The sequence below is a fragment of the Brienomyrus brachyistius genome, unplaced genomic scaffold (assembly GCF_023856365.1).
Source record: "Brienomyrus brachyistius isolate T26 unplaced genomic scaffold, BBRACH_0.4 scaffold37, whole genome shotgun sequence".
Lineage (NCBI taxonomy): Eukaryota > Metazoa > Chordata > Actinopteri > Osteoglossiformes > Mormyridae > Brienomyrus > Brienomyrus brachyistius.
In genome coordinates this window covers 2,878,847-2,902,240 of record NW_026042312.1, presented here as the reverse complement: position 1 = coordinate 2,902,240, position 23,394 = coordinate 2,878,847, and the positions used below count along the sequence as shown (strand labels likewise).

Below are 23,394 nucleotides of genomic sequence, written 5' to 3'. Positions count from 1 at the left end.
AGGGGCCATCGTGTCCAAACCATCCGCATATCTGGATAATTCAGTCAATCACCAATATAGTTTTGTCTAATATTTCCGGTGCCAGCAGTAAAACAACTAGCCAGCTTATTATCGGAGTAACTTTGCATTGTAAATGAAAACCATGCCACAGGTCTGATAAATAAAATATTATGGCACTAGAGTGGCGAAGAGATCATGAGGCAGATTGCAAAGTTCAGTTATTGGCATCTTTAATAGTGCGACTGTTAAAAGGACAGTTGGCAGCTTATAAAACTTATTCTGGAACAGAAAAGAATAAATCCAACAAAACGGAATACATATGTGTGATGCCTGGCCCGTCCGCTCCTCGTGTGTGCTACGCCCCCTGATTACCCACGTGTTCTTTCATGATTGTACCCAGCTGTGTCCGATTATTTTCAATCAGTCCTGTGTATTTCAGTCCGTGTCTTACCTGAGTCCTTTGTCTGTCATTGATGTTAGTTGGCGTTTCATGTCTCCTGCTCCCTGTTTATTTATTAAATCCCTGGTTTACCCCGACTTCCGCCTGTCCGCCTGCTTCCTGCCCGTTCGCCTCGCACGATCGCCGTTCCGTCCGGCTTTGAACGTGACAATATGAACCTTTACTGTCACTGTCACCTATGTTCATTTTCTAAACTGGTGGAAACACAGGCAGGTTCTGAAAAGGTATCAAGTGACAACCAGCCAGTATTGTGTATGAACGAGTTCAAAAGAACGCGTTCATTGAACACGTTCATATTTCAGTGAACTTTGAACTGAACGCAACTTATTAGTAAATCAAGAACTTGAACGTGAATTTTATGTGTGATGAACGGCGTAGACGTCGTTCACTGTTGGAATGCAATTAAACATCGGGATTTATTTTCACCTGATGAGTCGAGTGACAAGGTCGGCTCACACATTTAAACAGCATGTTGTGTTGTCACTCAAGCACTAGCGAAGGGCTCCTCCGCTCGAAAAATAAAATGCTCAGCCTGACTCTCGCTCAGTGCTTGTGTGCAGTGCATCTTGGGTAACGTAGTGTAAAGCCAAGGACAGTCGAATCTAATGTCTTTAGCTTCACACTACGTTTCCCATAATGCACACACACACTTCTCAAAGGGCACAGCCTTGGCAACGCATGAGCGCGAAGCGAACTGCTGCAGCAGTAACCATGGCAAGCGCAGAGGAGGAAAGCTCAACCACCAGTGGAGCTGGCACAGAAAAAACGGATGATGCTGGCTGTAACTTTGACAATTTACGGGCATTTTACACACTGTTTCACAGAGACTCTGACGGTAAAAACCTAACCTTTCTGTGCAAGCTTTGTCCACCTGCGCTGAAAAAACAAGTTAGAACATCAATGACCTCATTTTCCAATTTGAAAAGACACGTTGAGTTGAAGCATTCGTCCAGCGTGAAAGCATATATGCAAGCCCTTCAAGGTCATAGAGGGAAGGGCAAAACCCCCAGCCAAAGTCCCCAAACGACTCAAGTCACACTGCCTGCTGCCTTCAGGGGTATAATCTCCCAGCAACAGGTAGACAGATTAATAATAGACTACATTGTTGAAGATTTACAGCCACTGAGTAAGGTTGAAAAACCCTCCTTCATAAAACTAGTAACTGGTTTGCAACCAGGCAGACATGTGCCCTCAAGAAGACAGGTGCAGGGACTAAGGAATAAGGAATTCATTGAGGTTATCAGTAATTTAAAAGCTGAACTTGCTGAGCTTGACTTTGTATGCACAACAGCTGACTGCTGGTCAGCTGTCAACAAAGGATTCATGGGCATCACAATTCATTGGCTTGATAAAAATGATGTGTCACTCAGGAGATCAGCAGCCCTTGCATGTCGTCGTGTCAGAGGGTCACACACATATGATGTCCTGGCTAAAGTGCTGACGGATGTGTACAAGGAATTTAAAATTCAAAACAAAATTGTGTGCACAGTGACTGACAATGCTTCCAATTTCGTCAAAGCATTCAGCTGTTTTGGAGACAGTGTTGTTATTAGAGCAGCTGATGAGGTGACTGAAGGCAGTGACACAGGATCTACCCCTGCTGAGAGCTCCGATGATGAGGACGATGGTCTTGAGCCTGCACCTCTGTCAGAGTTAGAGGATCCCTGCCTCCCACCTCATAGAAGGTGCATGGCCCATACTTTAAATCTTGTTGCCACAGATGCAAAGAATGTAACGGATAGGCTGTACAACAAATTAGCGAGGCCTGTATTTTCCAAGGCATCTGCTCTGTGGAATAGGGTGAAAAGGAGTGCGAAAGCCTCAGATTTTGTTGAGTAAAAGCTAAAGATTGGCTTTGTCACTCCGAACGACACACGTTGGAATTCTATGTTCCTCTCAATGCAGCGCCTGGCTCACATAGCCACCTTGACTCCCCAGACCAGCAATCTAACAGTGCCATTGGATGCCACTCCTGAGTATGACAGACTCCTTCTGCACACCATCTGTGATGAGTTTGGGCTTCGTCGATTCACTCCAGAGGAAATAGACTTCATCAACAAGTTTGTGAGTGTGATGGGTCCCTTGGCATGTGCTCTGAACATCCTTCAGGGGGAAAAAAACACATTCCTCGGCTACCTGGCTCCTACCATTGTGCAATTGAAAAATGATTTGGATGGTCTGTTGGATGAGAGTTCAAAGCCTACAGCTACACCAGGTCTGACGGCATGCCGCCCCCTCATCCAAACCTTTATTTTAACCCCCTGATGACCTAGAGGGGAAAAAGAGTGCTTCATCCTTTTTTAAGTTCAAGCAAAGCCCATCAGCTGTCAGTAAGTCTGAGGTGGACATCTATCTGGACGCCCCAACCACTGACGAGTTTACTGAATACATGCTGCTGCCCAAACTGAAGAAGCTCTTCATCAAATATAACACAGCAATCCCATCAAGTGCTCCAGTGGAGAGACTCTTCAATACTGGTGGCCAGATATTTAGGCCCAGGAGAAACCGATTGGGAGATGCCAACTTTGAAAAGCAACTGCTGTTAAACGTGAACAAAAAACAGTTTGGACTGAAGCCGTAGGCATGGTCTGTGGAGTGTTCATTACTTACTACAACAATGGCTTCTGTATGTGAAAGTTTTTATTTTTAATAGTTCAGTGAGATGGTGCCACACACCTTCAAGTAGCGTGAGAGTTTTTTTTTTTTTTTTTAAATAAAACTAAAGAGATATTTTGCTGAATAATAAATATTCTGTTCTGTCTAGTTTTCATTTGAGATGGATATGATGCCGATATGTGTTTACAGTACTTTTCTTTTCCTTCCCTTGTCTAGTATTGGGGCAAGAGATAAATAAACCATAAATAAGAATCATATTTTGTGTCCTTTGTCTATACATGTCCATATATGCAAGAATGTAGGTAGGTTATAGATGTATGTTAAAACAAAATAAATTTTGATTTAGACTATATATTGCACCTAAAAATAAAATGAACTGAACTTTGAACTAGTTCAAAAATTTAAATTGTGAGCTATGAATGTGAACAGTTCACTTTGAGCATGTATGAACTGAACTTTGAACTAGATCATGAAAAGTGTGAACTTGCACAACACTGCTCCATTCTGAGAGCACAGTGATATCCACAAGCATCACAAACCAGCCAATCACAGGTTGGAGAATTTAGCCAACTGGTCCTGTGTGTATATTAAATGTTTAATGTACATGACAATAAAACGTCATGCTTTTTAAAGCCATTTAAGGCGTTGTTAGTCAATTAAACCATTTTTAATGCTATGTAAGACCAAATTGGTTTAATTACTTCTAATCCTAATAATGTCCCACGGAAACCCAGTCTTAGAGCTGTCCAGAAAAAAAATATTTTGATGATATTTCAAGGAAATTACTTTGTAACGGTGCTTAATAGGTTGTGTGATGTCCTGGAGGCAAACCTCAAGTGCTTCTGTTCTTTCTACAAGAAACCACAAACATTTCAGGTATGTAGCCATTTGAAACATTGTTCAAAATTAAGTTCAGTTCACTCCACACAAGCAATAGCTTCCATTATTTCCAGTCCACATTTAATATTTCAGAATTAGGTTAAATGACTGATATTTTAAACTGTATTTGTCAAACACTGCGCCCACTAACAGGTGAATAATATTGATTACCTGGTAATAGTGGCACCTGCTAGTAGGTGGGACCTATTAGGCAGCAAATAAACAATGTGTAGGATATACTGGGATGCAGAAAAGTGGACAAGCCTAAAGATTTGAGTGACAAGGGCCAAGTTGTGATGGCTTGATGATTCGGTCACAGCATCTCCAAAACTGTAGGGAAATATGTGAACGGGTGACGGAGGCTCATTACATGTCAGATAGTACAGCAAACCTTCAGAGGTCTAGAGGAATCCACGCCCTGATGAGTCATGGCTATTTTGGCGGCAAAGGTGAGCCTGGGCCCCACCATGAACCTGCTGACCACTGCAGGACCATCTCACAAGAGCTGGGGGTTATGATCCAGCTCTCTAGCCATCACCAAATGGCCCATATCAAAGTCACTCCCATCCTTACACTTGCACATTGTTTCTGCTTCCAACACATCAGCTTCAAGGACAAAGCATCCACCTGCTGCCTAATATAACCCCCCCACAGTCAGAAGCCACTGTAACCAAATAATCAATGTTATTCGCTTCACATGTTATGGCTGATCAGTGTATAACCTCTGTATCTCAGTTACGTTTCAGACTGTTTTGCTACATTGTGCAGATTAATATACTGTGTTTATAATACATTTCAAAATTTCCCAAAATTCAGCACATTGTCAGTTTCACTGGCCAACACACTGATCATCGTAACATCATCAAGTTCTTTAGCCAAATTAGGTGTGCTGAGCAATGGGAAACCTGACACTGCAGTACAGTGAATCATGCAGCAGGACTGGGAAAATGTAAAAACACATTTTACCTCCAAGGGCCACTGTTCTCCCACCTTTTTTCATTAGTCTTACACGTCTGTAAACACATAAAATATGTTTGCACATATACTGTACTGATCCTGAGAGGATTAAGATGGCAAAAAAATCAATTGGGCTGGTGATTGCACAATATTTTAGAAGCTAAATTATGAAATGTATGACTATATATATTACACAATGATAAGGTATAAATACAGAAAAGCTACATACCGTTGGAGTGAAGCTGAAGTCCTTCTCTCTTCTAGACAATGGAATCAGTAGAAATGAAGTTTTGCCACGACATGAGAAGCCAGGAAAGTGAAGCAGAACATGAACAGGAACATTATTCAGCCCTGGCTGACTAGGTCTGTATTCCGGACATTACATTCATGATTTAATTTGACTGCAGGGGGCTTGAATAATTTTAACTTGCTTGCAGGTTCCCTATGTACTGTATGTATTACCTTTCCTGACCTTCGGAGGTCCTCCCTCCTGTTTCGGAGCATTTTTAAGGCTTTTTTCAGAATTTCCTGCTCTTTGCCGACGAGGCTACAGGGCAACTCTGCTGTGACCTTGAAATTACATGAAATATTCTGTTAAAACACTTTATTTGGTGTTTTACCTTGTGAATTGAAATTTTAAGCCCTAATTGTTCTTTATGTGGTAAAAAGGTAAAATAGAAAAATTAAACTATTTGATTAGAAATATTGATTTTAAACAATTTTATGAGGTACAGCTTTTGCTTATGACAGGGTTCCAGTCAATTTCCGCTCCCTTGCAGGCAGTGGTCCACATTTTTGATGCACCCAGGGATGATCTTACAGCAGCCTGGTGGAGACGTGTAGAGAAAAGAAAGATATCAGTTTTGCACCAAAAACGTTAGAATAGACAGGAGTGCAGGTGGACATAGAATGAGCAGAATGAATGGTAGCAGTATTTCTGATGTCATAACCACTTATTCTGCTGATTCTACTTCCACCTGCACTGTCTGTGTTCTAACAGCTCTGTCCACTTTAGTTTCTATTTCCAGGACTGTGTGATACTTACACTGAATCTCTTTTGTTCAGGTGTTGCCGCTGATTTCCCTGCTTATTTTTTAGGAAGTCTTCTGCTTCCACTCCAGACTGATTGAGGGAAAGATCATGAAACTAAATATGATATATTCAGTAAGCATGACTTGACAGCAGTATGTCTGTGAAACCACAAAAAACACAGAGCTTGCTAACAAACAGACAGTTTACTTGCCTTTAGTTTTAAAATGGAAATTAGGGATTTCCCCAGTCTGAAGTTTTTGGGGAACAAAAGGTAAACATCTTGCTCCCCAATGTCCACAAAATCATCCCCTGTCACACCTTGTTCTTCATGGTAAAACACAGAGAAAATAGATTAATCCACATGACTGTAACTATAAAACCCAAAATATTATGGCCACACAGAGGTTGAAAAAATAACAATGATTATGAATAAATTAATAATAAAACCCCATGATATAATTAAGGCACGCAGAGTGATCACATAGCAGGCATAGCAACAGTAAGTAAGGCGGATAAAGGGGCAACTGAGAAGACTGCATCAGCAAATTTTGCATATTTCCCATAAACACAACACTGATAGGAGTTATCAATTTAGCATTACCATATACAGTACAGTACTGTGCAAAAGTCTTAGGCAGTCCAAGGAAATGTTTAAAGCTGTTTATCTGGGTAGCAAGTGTACTTTGGCTTAGAACAAAAAAATACAATTTAACATTAGAATGTGTGCAAATTAAGAGTAACACAATAAAAACTAGTAATAATTTCTTCTGTTTTCTAAAAAGTTACTGATATCTAGTTGGATGGCTAGATGAACACAACTTCAGTTCCCAAACTTCTCCTCAGGGGCACCTCAGCCATTCCACGATTTTGTTAAATTTCACCAACAGCTCAATTAAATAATTAAATATATTGGTTTAAAAAGTCAGTGAGAGACTGACTAGCTGTATGAGGTGCCTGCCTTCTTTGCCTGCCTAAGACTTTTGCACAGTACTGTATATATATATTTAGGTCCTCAATCATGGCCTTACAATGGCTGAGGCTGGTTGGCCGAATGATGGGAGAACAACCATGTCCTCAACCATTCAAACATTTCATAGAGCCAACAGGTATGTAATCCAACAATGTGCCCTGTACTGTAATATTGTCCTCTTACTGCAATGCTTCATATTACAGTATCCATTTACATTTTATATTACACAGTGAGTTTTACTTTATACAGTTACATACTGGATGTATACTGTAGCACACATGTCGCGTCACTCACGGTCACACACACAGATTAACCTCCCCTCAAACCACAGGCAATATGCCAGGACAAGCAGTGTAGTACAATCTTTTATTAAACACGCAAGAGCAAACCCAGTACTTAACACACGGGGGGGGGGAAACAGAATATCTAATACCACGAAGGGGGGGGGGGGGGACATGCCCTACATACACACCTTTCCCACTGAATACACCCCCATAGAATTAGCACTTCAACCTCCCAAATTCCTGTGAAAATATTACTGCGATTGAGCATGTACATGAGCGATTGACTACACACTAATACAATCCAAATCCAAAACACACATGATAAATGTGCTTTTCTACTTTTATGAGAACTGAAAGCGCTTTACAATTCATGCCTCACATTCACCCATCCACACACCGGTGGCGGAGGCTGCCATGCAAGGCGCCAACCTGCATGCCGGGAGCAATTTGGGGTTCAGTGTCTTGCTCAAGGACACTTTGATGGGGTCACGAGAAACCAGGGCTCGAACCTGCAACTCTCTGGTTGCTAAACGATAGCACTACCTCCTGCGCCACCATCTTCCCCAAATGTAAGGAGAAGGAGGTTCCTCGGAGCTCCGAGATGTGTTTGGCTGTAATAAATCTGGAATATAGTTATATGACATAGTTTTTGATAACACCAGCATTTACTTTTTAGCCTTTTCAGCTTTTATTGAAAGACAAAACAAAATAAAAAAATGCAGAAGTTTGAATGACTGTGTGTTTATTTCAGTTATTTTATATTGGACTCAAGGATTGGTTTCATCATACAAATACAGCACAGATAATGTTTACTTGAAAATACTGAAAAGTAAGTGATACCAGAATCAGGGGGTCAATAAGCTTTTAAGTAATAATGTGGATTGTGCTTGGGATAGAAGCTGCACTATTGTCTTGAAGAAAAGTATAGATTTTCAAAATATGCAAATTAATTGTAATAAAAGTATTAGTGACGTTCATTTTTAGATTACATTAATTACATAACTAATAATACATTGAGAAGAAATGGTTTGTCATTATGTGGTTGGAAAGACATGAAAGTGATGTGGAAAATCGCCTCTTACCACTGAAACACATGGGAATGCGTGGTGCTAATAATGGTACTGCAGCTAGCCAGTAGGGGGCGCTTGACATGCAGTGTTTTCACCTTTTAGAGACGTAATGGTCTACGTGTTTTTTGAAGTCAGTGCTTTGATCACAGATTTGAAAGCAGTATGCATAATGCATCAGGGCTCACGCTGAAATTCCCTATATTTGGATATATTATGTAACATGGTTCTGTAGGAATGTTGGTACCTTGGAAACAGACATATACAAATATACCTTATATGTGAGTTTGGATATGGGTGTGGCTGCAACTGGAGAGGCTTGTAGTACATATTCTGCAAAAATTTCATAATGGTTGTTGCAAATATTATGTACAAACCATGACAGAGACTTGAATGCATGCATGGGTTTTGTTGGGGAAGTATCAGTTCATGAAATACATTACTGAGGAAACTGTAGTTGTTTAAACTCTTATTTAATACTATTAAGCACAGACACGTCACAAGGAAAATAAACTATTATTTATAATTATGGAGCACAGAATAACTAAACATAAAAAATATATATATAGCATAGAAAAATCCAATAATACTATCGGACAAAATGGCCATGGAAATGTAAGAGAGAGCGGTGAGCTGGAGACCAGAGTCTTGACCCTGAGGAGTGAAATAAAATATTTAATTTCTCTGTTGTGTCACAAACCTGACAGATACACTACTTGTCAAAAAGAAAAGAACTTACTTCCTCACGCATTTCTAAAAGGATGTTTTTGTCAAATCCCTGCAACTCACTGAAAAACAACAGATCAAATTCACATATTATGACTTAAAATAAAAATATAATATAGACAGTTCATGGTGCATTTTGTAATACTCAAGACACACCAAGGCCATGCAGAGTGCATACTGATAAAAGGGAGGGGAGGGGGGAATACTTCAATACATTCTCTGTATTACAAGTCCAACAATTCAAGGTGGTCTGTCTTACAATTGTCATGCGCCGCTTGTCCGCTCCTCCCGTGTGCCACGCCCCCTCGTTAACCTCGTGTGGAACCCCGATGTCATTCGCTGTTTCCAGTTGTTTTCATTAGTCCTATGTATTTAACTCCGCTTCAAAATATGTTTCCCCAATCATGTCATTTAAGTCGCTACTTCTATTGTTCCGTGTTCCTAGCTGGTTTCCCCAATAAATCCTTTGTTTCCCGATTCTCCGTCTTCCTGCTCCTGCTTCCCCGATCCGTGACAACAATCAACATGAACGCACCACAGTCCACAGAACCAATCTGTCAAGGAACATCCTGCGAAATACAATATAGTACTAACGAAGACATTTGTTACAATTCTAATACAAATGTGACGACAGAAAATGCTGAAATCCACTTTACCATGTTTTTCAAGTATTTTCCAGTATCCTGGACTTATTCTGTTTGTCAGTTTGCTGCAAAAAGAAATTTGGAATTGTCAGGGACACAAAAAGTACAGCTTTTCATGTAAACGGGATTAAAACTCTATGTAGGAATAAATGGACAAACAGAAGACCTTTTGTCACATTTCTAAATGTTTTACTGTTAGGCCGCGTCTGGCTGTGAGTGTTACCCAGAGCATATGACAGTCTCTGCCCCAACTGTCGGCAGGAATGAACGAAGAAAATTATGATTAAAAAAGATCCAACAATACAACTTAAATGTCATAGCATTTATTGTACAATATACTATACATATGATCAGGATCACATAACTGCATGGTGCGCAAGTACGCATTCCCTGTACACTCGCGGCAACTCCTTGTTGTAGCAGCGCAAATGCGTACCATTTATTTTATGTGCATTCACGCTGTTATGAAAAGAAATTACCCTGCATCTTAACATTTATGTGGCTAATTTGTACTTCGTCTGCGGCATGAAGGCTAAAATGCACAATGATTTCTTGTCATAACATTGCGAATGTACATAAAATAAACACGTATTTGCGCTGCTACAAGACATTACCGCGCGTATCGGTTTAAACGGCGAATAAGTACTTTCACACCAGGTATGTGCCCCCTGCATATGATCATGTTTGCATATAAAATAAAGGGCCGACTTACGCAGGGTTGCCAACTTTGGTCAGCTGGTTGGCGTGAGATTTTCATTTCAAGACAAGTCTACACACGTATTCACATTTATATAACCGTTTTATTACCTTGTAAATAATCTTTAGGATTTGCAAACTGCCCAAACACTTTTGATCTAGCCAGTTTTAGGTTTTAAATGGATTAATAGAGATTCTCCATAAGGATCCTGACTGTAAAAAAACTACCTGCATTTAAATCATACATTAATGACACAAAATACCTTAAAGTTTACTTACTTATTTTGCATAGTAGAAACAAAGAACCCCCTTTAAGGGGGGGGGGGCGCTTGACATTTGGTGTTTTCACCTTTTATAGATGTTATGGTCTCCTTGTTTTTTGCAGTCAATGCTTTGATCACAGAATAAATGTTAAAGAAGTGAGCACTTCTGTCATGCTTTAGTAAGATTAGTAACACACTGCTTCAGATTTCAGTGACCTGATCTCTGCTTGCAAAGAGCCTGAGATGGACCTCAAAGGTTTAAATATACATTTGCAGATAAATTAAATGCTATGTGGCCCAGTGGGTGGCGCTGTCTGGGGATTTGAACCCCCATTACTGCATGTTTGTACCTTGTTTGTGCTGGTTTGCCTGCTGTTTCTGCCGCAGGTGAAAAAGCATACAGGCAGCTGAACCGGTGTCTCTAAACAAGCCATTGTGGGTGCAGGTCATAAGGCGATTTCCTACTGCACGAACTTGGCCCAATTGAAGGTCTTAGGAGGTAGTTCCTGAACCATTTTTTAGTTCCAAAAAGAACATACTTTTTTCTCGACCAAGACTTACTGGGTGGGGCTTATAGTGATAAACTTTTCCTATTGGTTGACCACAAGCCCCAGCGCCAACTTGAAAGTTTCATGGAAATGCAGGAAAAGAGAAGTGGAGCAAAAATTGAGCAGATGTAATTTTTTGTAGCTCAGTTATACTAAAGGCATCAATGAGTAACTTTTTTGCTTCTGTCCCCATAGTTCTGCATCTGAAAATGCGATTGATAACGATTAGCGTAAAGAAGAAGTGTATATTATGGACACTGGACTGGAGCATTATCAGATAACCTCTCAGTTATCCTTGTGTGAGAAATATACACAGTCACATATTGAGATTATATTAGATGATGTGGTCTTGAGAGTGGGGCGGCATGGTGGTGCAGTGTTGCCTCACACCTTTGGAACCCGGGTTCGAGTCTCCGCCTGGGTCACATGTGTGCAGAGTTTGCATGTTCTCCCCATGTCGTCATGGGGATTCCTCCGGGTACTCCGGTTTCCCCCCACAGTCCAAATACATGCTGAGCCTAATTGGACTTGCTAAATTGCCTGTAGGTGTGCATGTGTGAATGCATGGTGTGTGAGTGTGCCCTGCGATGGGCTGGTCCCACATCCTGGGTTGTTCCCTGCCTCGTGCCCATTGCTTCCGGGATAGGCTCCGGACCCCCCACGACCCAGTAGGATAAGCGGTTTGGAAAATGGATGGATAATAATAATAACAAATAATGATGATAATAATAATTGCACTATGTCCAATGACTGCCAGTTACTGTAAACAGTAAAGTACACGTAACTGGACATGACGTGTTAAAACGTCCGAACGGCTTGACACGTAAATAATGTACATGTCAAGTACATCATTTGCTGACAATTACTTTGACAGCTGGGAGGAAGACACAGAGTAGATGAATTGATCATATTGAGGGGTTGTGCCATTGCCTTTCTCTGTCCATGTCCTTGTGTTCTACACCACATGATTGTTTCCTGTAAACCTGCGTTAGGCTCTTTCTGTACCTTTCCGACACAGAAACCTTTTCTTAACATGGATTTATAACTGTCTTCTCACTTGAGTATGAATGATGCTTAGATATAATCTATATAATATAAATTTGATATATACTGTATATGTGCACCCCACAGAAATCTCCACAATTGTAGAGATACATACGGTCTCTATGCTTTTCCTAGAGAGCCCAGGCATGAGACACAAAATAATCAGTTTTCCATAGCATTTTCCTCCAAGCCTTCTCTAGTTAAACCATAGAGACTATACCATCTCGCGTAGTCACTGGATAGCATGCAAAGAGCCATTTCTGTGGTTTTTGTTCTCTTGCCCCATTCATCACAATCGCAGTGGATTTAAAGAAAAAGTCAAAAACAGTACTGTGTCATGCTATGTGTAATAGGATTGCAGATTAGCTTAATGGACAGTCACCCCCGTTTAATTTTTTTACAGTTTTTCTGAATACTTAAACACTAACAATGATTCTTATAAAACTATTAATAGTTATAGCAAAATTACTCACTGTTTTGCACTCAGTTTGCACTTTTGTAACACACAATTTGTAAATGTGTAAATACAATCCACTGCACAGCACTCTTTTTGCGGAACTGTAAACACAACTCACTGTTTTACACACAATTTCTAAATGATCAACACACTCCTAGTAAAACTATACACATTTATAGCTATTGATTACACTACTTTGCCAGCTGTCTGGCCACACTGTCACATGTGAAAACGGTTTTAGATAATTAGTTCACTTTGCAATCAGCATGAGCGCTATAAATAAGCCACAGGTACAGTAAGCTTTCAGTGTGGAGAACAATGGAGGGAGGAGGAAGACTGAGAAGAGTGAGAATTAGAGAAGGGCGAGGAAGAGGATGAAGACTAGGAGGTGAATTTAGAGGATGAGGAGGTGAAGAGGAAGGAGGAAGGGTAAGAAGAAATAGAATAACTGATGTCATCAGAGCTACAACAGTGGATCATGTGATCAACCATGGAATGACCCTGAGGGAAGCTGGCCAATGGGTTCAGTCTGACCTGAGCCGCTACGCTGTAGCAGGCATCATAAGGACGGTTCCAAATGAGAATCGGTTAGTACAGTTACTTCACAGTACGTTTTGTAATAGTACTATACTCTAATGAGAAACACAACAATGCTGTACAGGTAAAAACTGAAAAGGGTACTCTACAGACCTGCTAGACATCCAGAATCTGGGGGCAGAGGAAGAATGTTCACTGAAGAACGAGAGACCCATATAGTTAATATGGTGATCACAAATAATTCCATTAGGCTACGAGAAATACAGCAGCGTATAACAGAGGATGACACCATCTCCCAAAACATGAACAATATGAGCATCTCTGCATTATCTCGTGTACTGGCATGCAACAGAATCAGGATGAAGCACATTTACAGAGTCCCTTTTGAAAGAAACAGTGAACGCGTTAGCATGGCAGGAACATTATTGTACACGGTGCCATAATCAATGTCCCAGGACAGCGTGGTGGTAACATAACTATGTGCGCAGCTATAAGTCAGAACGGTGCTGTTCACCATCATGCAACCCTGGGCCCATGTAACACTGCACACATTATTACATTCCTGGACAGCCTACATCATATGCTCACTAATGTTCACAGACCAGTTATGTCATCATCCATCCATCCATTTTCCAAACCGCTTATCCTACTGGGTCGCGGGGGGTCCGGAGCCTATCCCGGAAGCAATGGGCATGAGGCAGGGAACAAACCAGGATGGGGGGCCAGCCCATTGCAGGGCACACTCACACACCATTCACTCTCACACACACACCTACGGGCAATTTAGCAACTCCAATTAGCCTCACCATGTTTTTGGACTGTGGGGGGAAACCAGAGTACCCGGAGGAAACCTCACGACGACATGGGGAGAACATGCAAACTCCACACACGTGACCCAGGCAGAGTCTCAAACCCGGGTCCCAGAGGTGTGAGGCAACAGTGCTAACCACTGCACCATCATGCCGCCCCCCATAAATTCATTTTTCCATTTTTATTTTCAATAATATTGATGTTAACTCAGCATCTTATTTTCAATGTTGAAAAAGTCACTTTATATCAAGGTTTCGCCACCATTAATTTTTCAATATTGAAAAAATGACCAAAAATCAATTCAGTTTCAATGCTGATAATTTAACACTGACCATAATTCAATGCATTTAACTATACTTCAACGCTGAAACAATAATATGATGCTATCTGGGCTATGAATAATTATTTCAATTGATATACAGATTCCAAGCCCATATAGGTGATACACAGGTACGTAATGGGCGTCTTATGTCTGAGGTAGCCAGCTACTGTGTTTGATAACCCACCATCATAATAATAGTTTCCTTGCACCAGTATAAAAGTAAACCAATTGATCCCTCTTGCAATAACCTGTGGTATGAAACTGAATAAAATGTATCGTACCAGTCTTGGGGAAAACCAGTGAGAATCCACTGTGAAACAGCACTGCGCAAATTCTCATGTGTTCCTAATGACAAGAGCAAGACTGGTAATCAAACTAGCCTCTCAGCAGGAGTGTTAGTGTAAAAGTAGGGCTTATTGACACAGATAATAAAGCTTGTTAGAATGCGTAACATAATTATTTAGCTGGGCCCAGAAGAGGTGAGAGCTCCCCTAGTGGCTACAGGAGTGCATTTTCCCCAAAGCAGGTATAATGGATGGTGGTCTTATTGCTTTTAGACCACAACTTGGGATAGAAGAACAAATCAAATTATTTTCCTCATTTAATATTCAGATTTTAATTGGGCTTAAATTTTAGAGCACAGTGTGTTCTAGGATGGTACATTATGGATATTAGTCTCTACCACATTCTAACGCTATAAATCCGGACCTTTTCCTATGTTTGATTTGGTGGCTGCCAGGCGTTCTGAGTAGTATAGTGACTATGGTAGGCGTGTGATTCCCTAAGGAATTTTTTGTTCTGTTCTGTGTGGCAAATACATATAATGCTGACATTTTTCCTGGAAGATTTGGGATTTTTCATCCCGTGCCTTAAGGTATTTCTCTCCAGCTCTAGGGAGTCTCCCCCGAAAACACCAGTCACTCATTAGCCTTAGAATTATGCTTGCTGACTTATTCAACACCATGAAGGATTAACAGAAAAACAGAAACCTATTAAAAGGCTGCACCATATCATGATATGCAAATAAACATCCAGCATCATTGTTTCACAGGGAAGTACATTATTTATTGATAATTATAACACTAACCCTTACTTCTCAGCTTGACAAACATAAGGTGCGGTTTGTGAACATGTGAACTGGTTGAAATGCAAGTGTCTCACAGTCAATGCATAAGACTTGAGAGCCCTGACTTTACTTATATAGCCCACAACATGTTTATGATTCATAAATAAATCTGGCCAGCAAATCGGTCTTTCATTTTCCACAGAATAAAAAAAACGATAATGTTATCCCGCTGATAATTGCAGGTGCGTTTCACCCCCGGCACTGGCTGGAGACACAGGCAAAAGGCATACAATCTTATTGAGGTACAAAAATTATTCCATCTACTCTGCACTTCTGCATAACTTCCATCATAGTGCCAGTTTTTGCGGTCAGCAAGTTTATTACTGTAAGCGCCTCCATAGCAGTGCCTCTGAGGAACTGAACCGGACTTCCGATGGTGTCTCTCACATGCACATCATACATATATATATATATACACTCACTCTCTCCGGGTCTTTCACATGATATGTGGTCAGCCACTATATGGGAGGGATATTCAGGAATAAATTAAGGGCATATTTACAAGCCACACTAGTGTACCTATGTAACCGGTCATTCCCTGCCTATACTCTGCATTGTGTTTTGGGGTGTTATCAGGTGTGTGTCGGGTGCAGGAGGAAGGGATATTACAGACGCCGTTGTCGTTCCTGGATTTTATTGAAACTGTTGGGAACAATAAGGAAAGGGGTAAACTTCATATGCTCTGGCCCTCTCGCTCTCTCTGCACAAAGTAAAACAATGTATATACTTATGTATAGACGTGTTTTCTATCCCCTGCTTATGATGAATAATAAATCAAATATAATATATATGGGTCATAATTATACAATTGATTTACTAACTCGGGGGACCCTGCCACTAGATCCTCACCTCTTCCCACGTGTGCAATACACCAAAGGGAAGAGGAAATGAGGTCGGGACCCTTATGAAGGGGAAAAGACAGAGGGAGGGGCGATGCAGGACAAAAGCATCATGGGAAAGTTTAAAGGATATTGTACCCATCAGGTTAGACAGAAGAAGGAAAACAGAATCTTGTATAATTATAAATTAAAAGTAAAATAACAACCTGTTACACGTCACCTACACTTCAGACTTCATCCTCAAAATCAAAGCAGTATTAACACAAGCAACATGTTCCATCTCTTAAATCCAATCTAACATTTAAAAATAAAGTCTGTTTCAACTGGACTTTTATCTAAGAAAAACAAACATTTTATGTTCGAGTTGTTATAAAACTACTGAAACAAATAATTGGCTATACTGCAGTTCCGCTGTCTTGTTTGGCACCCTAAATTATGTCCTGCATTCTGTGGAAACAAATGAAGGCTGAGGAATGTTACGTAACACAGCTAGAATGCAAAAACTCTATCTGGTGTAATTCAGTGCATAAAACCAATGGTCTTAAGTGTGGTGTCTTCTTCGTAACACTCCCTGACTTTTGTATCCATGACCATGAGACAGGGTGGGCTGCTTTTCTTCCTTCCTTTGACTAGTATTCCTCCCTTTCCTCCCAGCCTTGGTTGGTGGGTCAGGTAGCATCACCTTCTTTTAATAGACCCAGGTGTCATTTATCTTGAAATTAGGTTCAAGTGCAGAAAATGATCTAGTCTTAGACAATCTCTGAATTACAGAGAAATCTGATTTATTCTGAAACTGTGAGAAATTGTTCATCTGTATTTTGCTGCATTGCTAATTGTTGATGTGTGTGCCCTCCTTGTGCAGTAAAGGGGAGATCACATGCAGAGCTGGTTTTCTGTAGTTTCTTAGCCTGAATTAAAATAAAATATTCTCTTCATATAGGAACCAAGTCTCTGGCTGGAAATTTCTACAAAAGGTCCATCTTCTTTTGCCGTATCAACACTTAAATGAGAAAAGCAGACAGGGACAGTATAGGTGACAGCAGTGACTGTCCTTCCATGCCATCCATATGTACAAGGGGTATGACCAGAGTACACATGTACAAAAAATTATATATCAAAAGCAAGTACCTTTGTTGAAACGTGAAGGTAATCGTTTACAGCATAATAATTCCATCCTAAAAAAAAGAATTTGTCTGTGTATTGCCTAGGAACTGCTACAATGTTAAAATGGTAAATCCCAACCAAACAGAGCAAAAACTGACACATTATTTAAGAACTGAAAGAAGGAGAAAATTGAAAACTTTCTTCGAGGGATCAATAACATATATGTTTTGTTTCCCACGGTCCTGTTACTAATTCAAATCTTAAATCCTGTACTTTGATATTTTGGGCTGAATGTAATGACAGCAAACGTAACAGCTGCCTCAATGCAGGTGAAGGCAGCCCAGAGGGTCCAAGAGGTCAGTGGTCAATTACTGCACAGGGATCAAATCTGCAATCAGCCAATTACTGCATACATGCCTTTATATTACGGTCAAGCGGAGAGTCAGAGCAGTTTCCATAGAAACAACGTAAACAAACTTTACCGTTTGAAGCACAACAAACTCTGAGTGAAAATGGCGCAGAGGTGAGTAGCTTGGTAGCTCTCCAAAATGTCTTTGAATTCTTCAACTGATGTTGTGCTACTTTGATTATTTAGCCTTTTATACTATAATGACATAGTAAATGTCTATAATACAATAAAAAACATTACATATTTTTTAAATATTACATATTTTTAACGTCATTTAAAGTGCAGTGGTTTTTATTGCTACTGTGGTTGCTAATATTTAAATAATGACAGACTATTTGGTTAGTAAATTCATCTCAAACATGCTAGTTTAGTAGGGCTTCCCAACCTTTCGATGTACGCGGATCGGTTTCCGTCGTAGAAAAGTGTCACGGATGGGTAAGACGGCGGTATAATTTGGGGGTTCCCTCGCCGAGCGGCGGGAGATTGACGGTGTATACGGACATGCGGGGCTAATGGCGTATTTCCGTACATCAATACGGGCAGCTTTCTTTCCAAAACGGCGCGATCCCCTAATAAACGGGACGGCTGGCTCCTCTACCCCCGGTTGTCTGCCGCCCGGTGCAATACTCCGCGCGGACGGTACCGGAACACCGACCGGAAGTTGGGACCCCCTACTGTACAGGGTGGTAGGTAAATTGTAAAAAAAAAATTGGGGCATTACTTTCGGAGTAGGCTAGATGCTTCTAAGTTTATCATTACATCTATTTACATTGTTACACAGGATTAACACTTTCAAATATTCTTAGCTTGGTTAGTGTTAACTCAGTGCTTGGTAGTATTCATCTGGGTATTCATTTGATGTGGAGTACAGTTGTTTCGTATTTGATTCTAGTTATAATTTGGTGACATTACTGTTTAATATGCTATTGCACTTACAGTATCGTGCATTTTACAGTAGATTTTTTTTGCAATCTTGCTCGCTGTTTCTTTTATTCTTTCTTTTTTATATATGTGAACCCTGTAATTATTTATTATAATAATTATAACAATTGTATTTTCTGTATGGTTGAAGAATTTCCAGCTCTTTATTTATTTTATTATCTCTCTTAAGTGCTGGTTAATCTCTCATTTATTCCCCAGAGAGCGAATTGAGAGAGCTGATCGATGGACCAACACCCAACACTGGGAAGCCTGGAACCTGTGGGATGAAGTGATCAACTGGGGAGAAGGTGTGGAGGAGTTCTCACCAGTGACACTCCCCACTGTCCAGGCTGGGGGGGTTAAGGGGGGATTGGGGGGGTCTACCGATTTGGGTAAGGGAGGGGAGAGTGTGGGAAAGGATGGACTGCTAGCCAGCACTAGTATTTCATCTCAAAGTCTTCAGAGTAATTACGGCCTTTCATCTGAAGACTGGGAAATTTATAAAACTTGCTACCTTAACAAAAAAAAGAAAGTCAGGAAGGACCGGACAAGCCGGGGGGAGGGTGAGGTAAGGGGGCAGAGTAGTGAGGAATATGTGGAGGTACCAGAGTGGGGAACATTTGAGGGGAAGGCCTCCAGGGTTGTGATGGAGGGGACAGAGGCTGGTATTAGTATGATGGATATGCTAAATGGAGGTGAGGAGAATGTATGTGAGGTGGGAGTGAATGTGGAGGAGGTTAAGGGAGGAGGAGGGAAAAGTACAGGGAATGCTGTGGAATATGTGGTGTCACAAGTAGGCAGAACTTGGCTAGAACCCATCCAGGAGGAAGACCTTGAGGAAGATGAAGAAAGAGATGAGGAGCTTCAGGAAGCAGAAGACACTGATGCTGCCACAGTGGACAGTTGGCAGTGCATGGCGGCATATGTAGCCAGAATATGGCTGCAGACTTTACAGGAAGATGGACCTGAGGAAAATGAAGAAGCTGATGTGGTATTCCAGCAGGCAGAAGATGCTGATGCTACCACACTGGTCAGGTTTCAGTGTATGGTGGCATCTGAAGACAGATAACAGCTACTGACTTTACCAGAAGAAGGACCTGAAGAAGAGGACGAGACTGAAGTGATGAAGACAGATAAAACAAAAGAAGATGCTGATGCTGCCGAGAAGATCTACAGTGAAGAAGTATCATTCCATGTGAATGCCGAAGATCTTTCTGAAGATGATACTGAGAAGAGCCACAAGAAGAAGAAGAAGAAGATGAAGTGGTGCTTCTTCTGCTGTCCCCTGCCCTTCAGAAGAAGTAGCAAGAGGCAGTAATTATAAGGTTGTGAATTCAGGTTTACAAATGACTTAAAGCAGTAATATAACTGCATTATTGACACCTTCACAATGCACTGTAATGCATCCATAAATATATTATATTGAAGAAAAAAAAGCATAACACATTATAGCCATGTTTATTATGGATTAATGGCCGATATAATGTATTATGAAGATATTTATTGTGTATATATAGATCAGAGCATTCATAATGCATTATCAAGATAGCTATAATGTGTTATGCCTTTGTATAAGTATTTACAGCCGTGTTTTTAATACTTTTATAAATGATTTATAAGGCATTAATTGGGTATGTATAATGCAGTTCTATGACTGCTTTAAGTAAAGTTAAGTAAAGTGTTTATTTTCTTTTTCTTAGAATACCCGTGTTAGAGCCCTGCATTGGGACTGGGATCCCGCGGGACCCAACGGAAAGAGATACTGTTTAAGTGTTAATGTAGCTATAAGATACGATAGGATAAGATATGCTAAGTTAAAATATAAGATAGGCTAAGACGAAATATATTAATATAAGCTAAGTTGAAATATAATAAGATAAGATAGGTTAAGTTATATGATAAGATAGGCTAAGTTAAAATATAATAAGATAGCCTATCATATTTTATCTTAGCCTAAGTTAACATATGATAAGATAGGCTAAGTTAAAATATCATAAGATAGGCTAAGTTAAAATATGATGATAGGCTAAGTTAAAATATAAGATGGGTTAAGTTAACATATGATAAGGTAGGCTATGTTAAGATAAGAGATTTGCAATAAAACATATTTACTTTTCAAACTGTGTCTTTGTCATCTCTTCAGTGTTGTGTCTGTCTTTGTTTGATAATTTTGAATTGTTAATTTATATCTGACACTCTCCTAAATGTCAATAAGCAGAGACGGAGGAATGGGAGGAAGGTACAGTTAAGTATAAATGATAAAGTATCAAAATCACAGTGTTGCCTTATTTTGACGCAGAGAAAGTAATTTCAGTGTTACTACCACATATGAGTTAATGGCTGCAAATGTTGGTGTTAGAAGTGCCGGTAAATAATGCGGAGTAAATTTAACTCTGGTGTGTTTCTGAAAAACGCACCGCCTTCTGCCTGCTGTCATTCGGCGAACGTGTAGGAGGCTATTCTGGTAACAGGTAAAGTTGTCATTTAACGTAATAACGTAACGTGCATTACCAGTTAGTAAGTGTTTTACTATATCACACACCTTACGTCCTTTATAGTTTTAGTCCGGTGCACTCTGTATCCATGCTAACTAGCTAGCTAATGTTAACATGATGCAGTACAGTCTTCCAGCTTGGGGATTCCCACCCCTGTCCGCGGCCAGTATTCCGCAGGGGGGTTTGCGGAGGTGTTGGTTGCAAATGCAAACGATCCCTTCATGTTCATGTGTTGTGTTCTAATGTGTAAATAAAAGATAACTATCAAATTCAATGTTTATGTCCTATTATAATAGATAAGAAAAATAGTTTGCCCTGCATATGGAAGCCATGCAGTCAGAGTATGATCAAGACAGGGTGTGAGTGTGGAAAAAAGACAAATGTAACAGTATTTGAGGGAAGAGTGTGAAGGAGGGAAATGTAGGGAGAAGGAGGTTCCTCGGAGCTCCGAGATGTGTTTGGCTGTAATAAATCTGGAATATAGCGATATGACATAGTTTTTGATAAAACCAGCATTTATTTTTTAGGTTTGTCGAGCTCCGTCAAAACAATTAGAACGAGTCCATTATGTAACTGGAACCCCTCTCACATGTAAACACAGTGACACACTACAGCATTGGTTTGTTGTCTGAGGCTATGATACTGACCACAAACACATTCTCAAATTTCACTGCACCAATCATAGCATATGCAGGCAGAAAAATGATAGCAAAAAACATTCAGCATTAGACTCTAAAACCGTCTGTAATGTCTGTGTTTATCCAGTGGACCATAAATTAAAATAAGCTTTCCTATTTCAGTTTCTTTCAGATGTTATAAAGTAGTAAATAAAGAATCATATTAATTAAACCATGTATTACTGACTATCAGACAACTTCAACAAGTTACCAAATGGATGCAAAATCAAAGATATTCATTTGCGCCTGGCACTAACCATGTATTCCTTCACAGTACTAAGCCATAGAAAGGGCCCCAATGAAACCCCTGCATTCCTGCATCGCAGATACTCTAATCTCAGCATTTATAAGATTATATTTGTACTACCTGCCAATTTTTATATTAGGTGAGACTAAAAATTGAGAAATATCTATATGCAGAAGTAGTTTTTCCTGATAAGAAGGATAATATCAAGACTGTCAGCATTTACAAATCGAATTATGACATATCTGAGTAGCCCAGACTGTCCGGAAAACAAAGCCGTACAGCATATGTGGCTGACTAATGTACATGCAGTGTAATAAGCTGATAATCAAATGGATAGAAAAACGCTCAATAATGGACAGGATTCAAAGTGTAAATTAGGTGCATCATGTGGAAGAGAAGTTAGGTGGCGTTGGGGTGCATTGTGAGTTTCATCTGGTAGCTAGAAGGGAACAAACAGGGCTTGGGGGGGGGGACTTCTCCGGGGGCTACATCGCTCTACCTTTTTTTAAAATTATTTATAAAAAAAAAAAAAATCTTTTCTTCTTACACTATAATGGCAGGTTTAGGACTAATACAGTACAGTCATAACCAGTGTCAGGGATTCTATGCATTGCTACACAGAGACAAGTCCAGATATTGAGCCCAAGGCTAAAATTGTGGTTTACTTACAAGTGCACTTTGCTGGGCAGTGGGGGTGTTTGTCCTTCTCTGCTCACATTTTCCCCTCTTATCCTGTCTTCTCCTCCGCAGCCCTTCCTCCTTCTCTCTGTTGCTCCTATATTCCCTCCCCTCCAGTCATCTATGTTCTCCTTCCTCTGCGGTCTCTCCTCTTCTCCCATTCTTCAGTTATACTGTCTTCTCCGCTCTCCCTGTATCCCTCCTGTCTTCTGGTCCTGTCGTCTTTTCTCCAGTCATCCCCTGCTTCTCAGTCATCTCTGCATCTTTTCTCTCATTTGTTTGCTTATTCTTTGATTGTTTGTGTTATTCGTTAACCCACCACCCCATGCTGGATGAGTCTTGATGTTTTTTGAAGTTTTTTTAAAGTTAGGCTTCTTCCTTTGTTTTTGTGCCATATCTTCTGCCCTCTTCTGGTTGCGGAAGTGCATGACACGGGTGGAAAATAGGGTTTATTACAACACACACATCAAAACCAAAAGGATCCGGATGGATCTAAAATAAACAGCAAATGACCAGGAATGAACTAAATGATGGAATAAACACAACTGGAGAACTATATACATACATACAGCATACAGCTATAATG

General features: G+C 40.3%; 1 protein-coding gene and 1 long non-coding RNA gene across 2 annotated transcripts; one reads left to right on the top strand and one right to left on the bottom strand.

Moving 5' to 3' along the window:
• Window positions 1-3,894: 3,894 nt before the first annotated feature.
• On the bottom strand, window positions 3,895-5,477 carry LOC125722231 (uncharacterized). Its single transcript, XR_007386232.1, has 4 exons — window positions 5,375-5,477; window positions 5,142-5,172; window positions 4,922-4,968; window positions 3,895-3,927 (listed from the first exon to the last, which is right to left on the bottom strand). It is a non-coding gene; the product is annotated as an uncharacterized LOC125722231 (long non-coding RNA).
• Window positions 5,478-17,714: 12,237 nt separating this feature from the next.
• On the top strand, window positions 17,715-19,803 carry LOC125722184 (uncharacterized). The gene is made up of 2 exons (XM_048998370.1): window positions 17,715-17,904; window positions 18,931-19,803. The coding sequence occupies exons 1-2, from the start codon at window positions 17,894-17,896 to the stop codon at window positions 19,778-19,780; spliced, it is 861 nt and encodes a 286-aa protein (XP_048854327.1). The 5' UTR covers window positions 17,715-17,893; the 3' UTR covers window positions 19,781-19,803.
• Window positions 19,804-23,394: the final 3,591 nt, after the last annotated feature.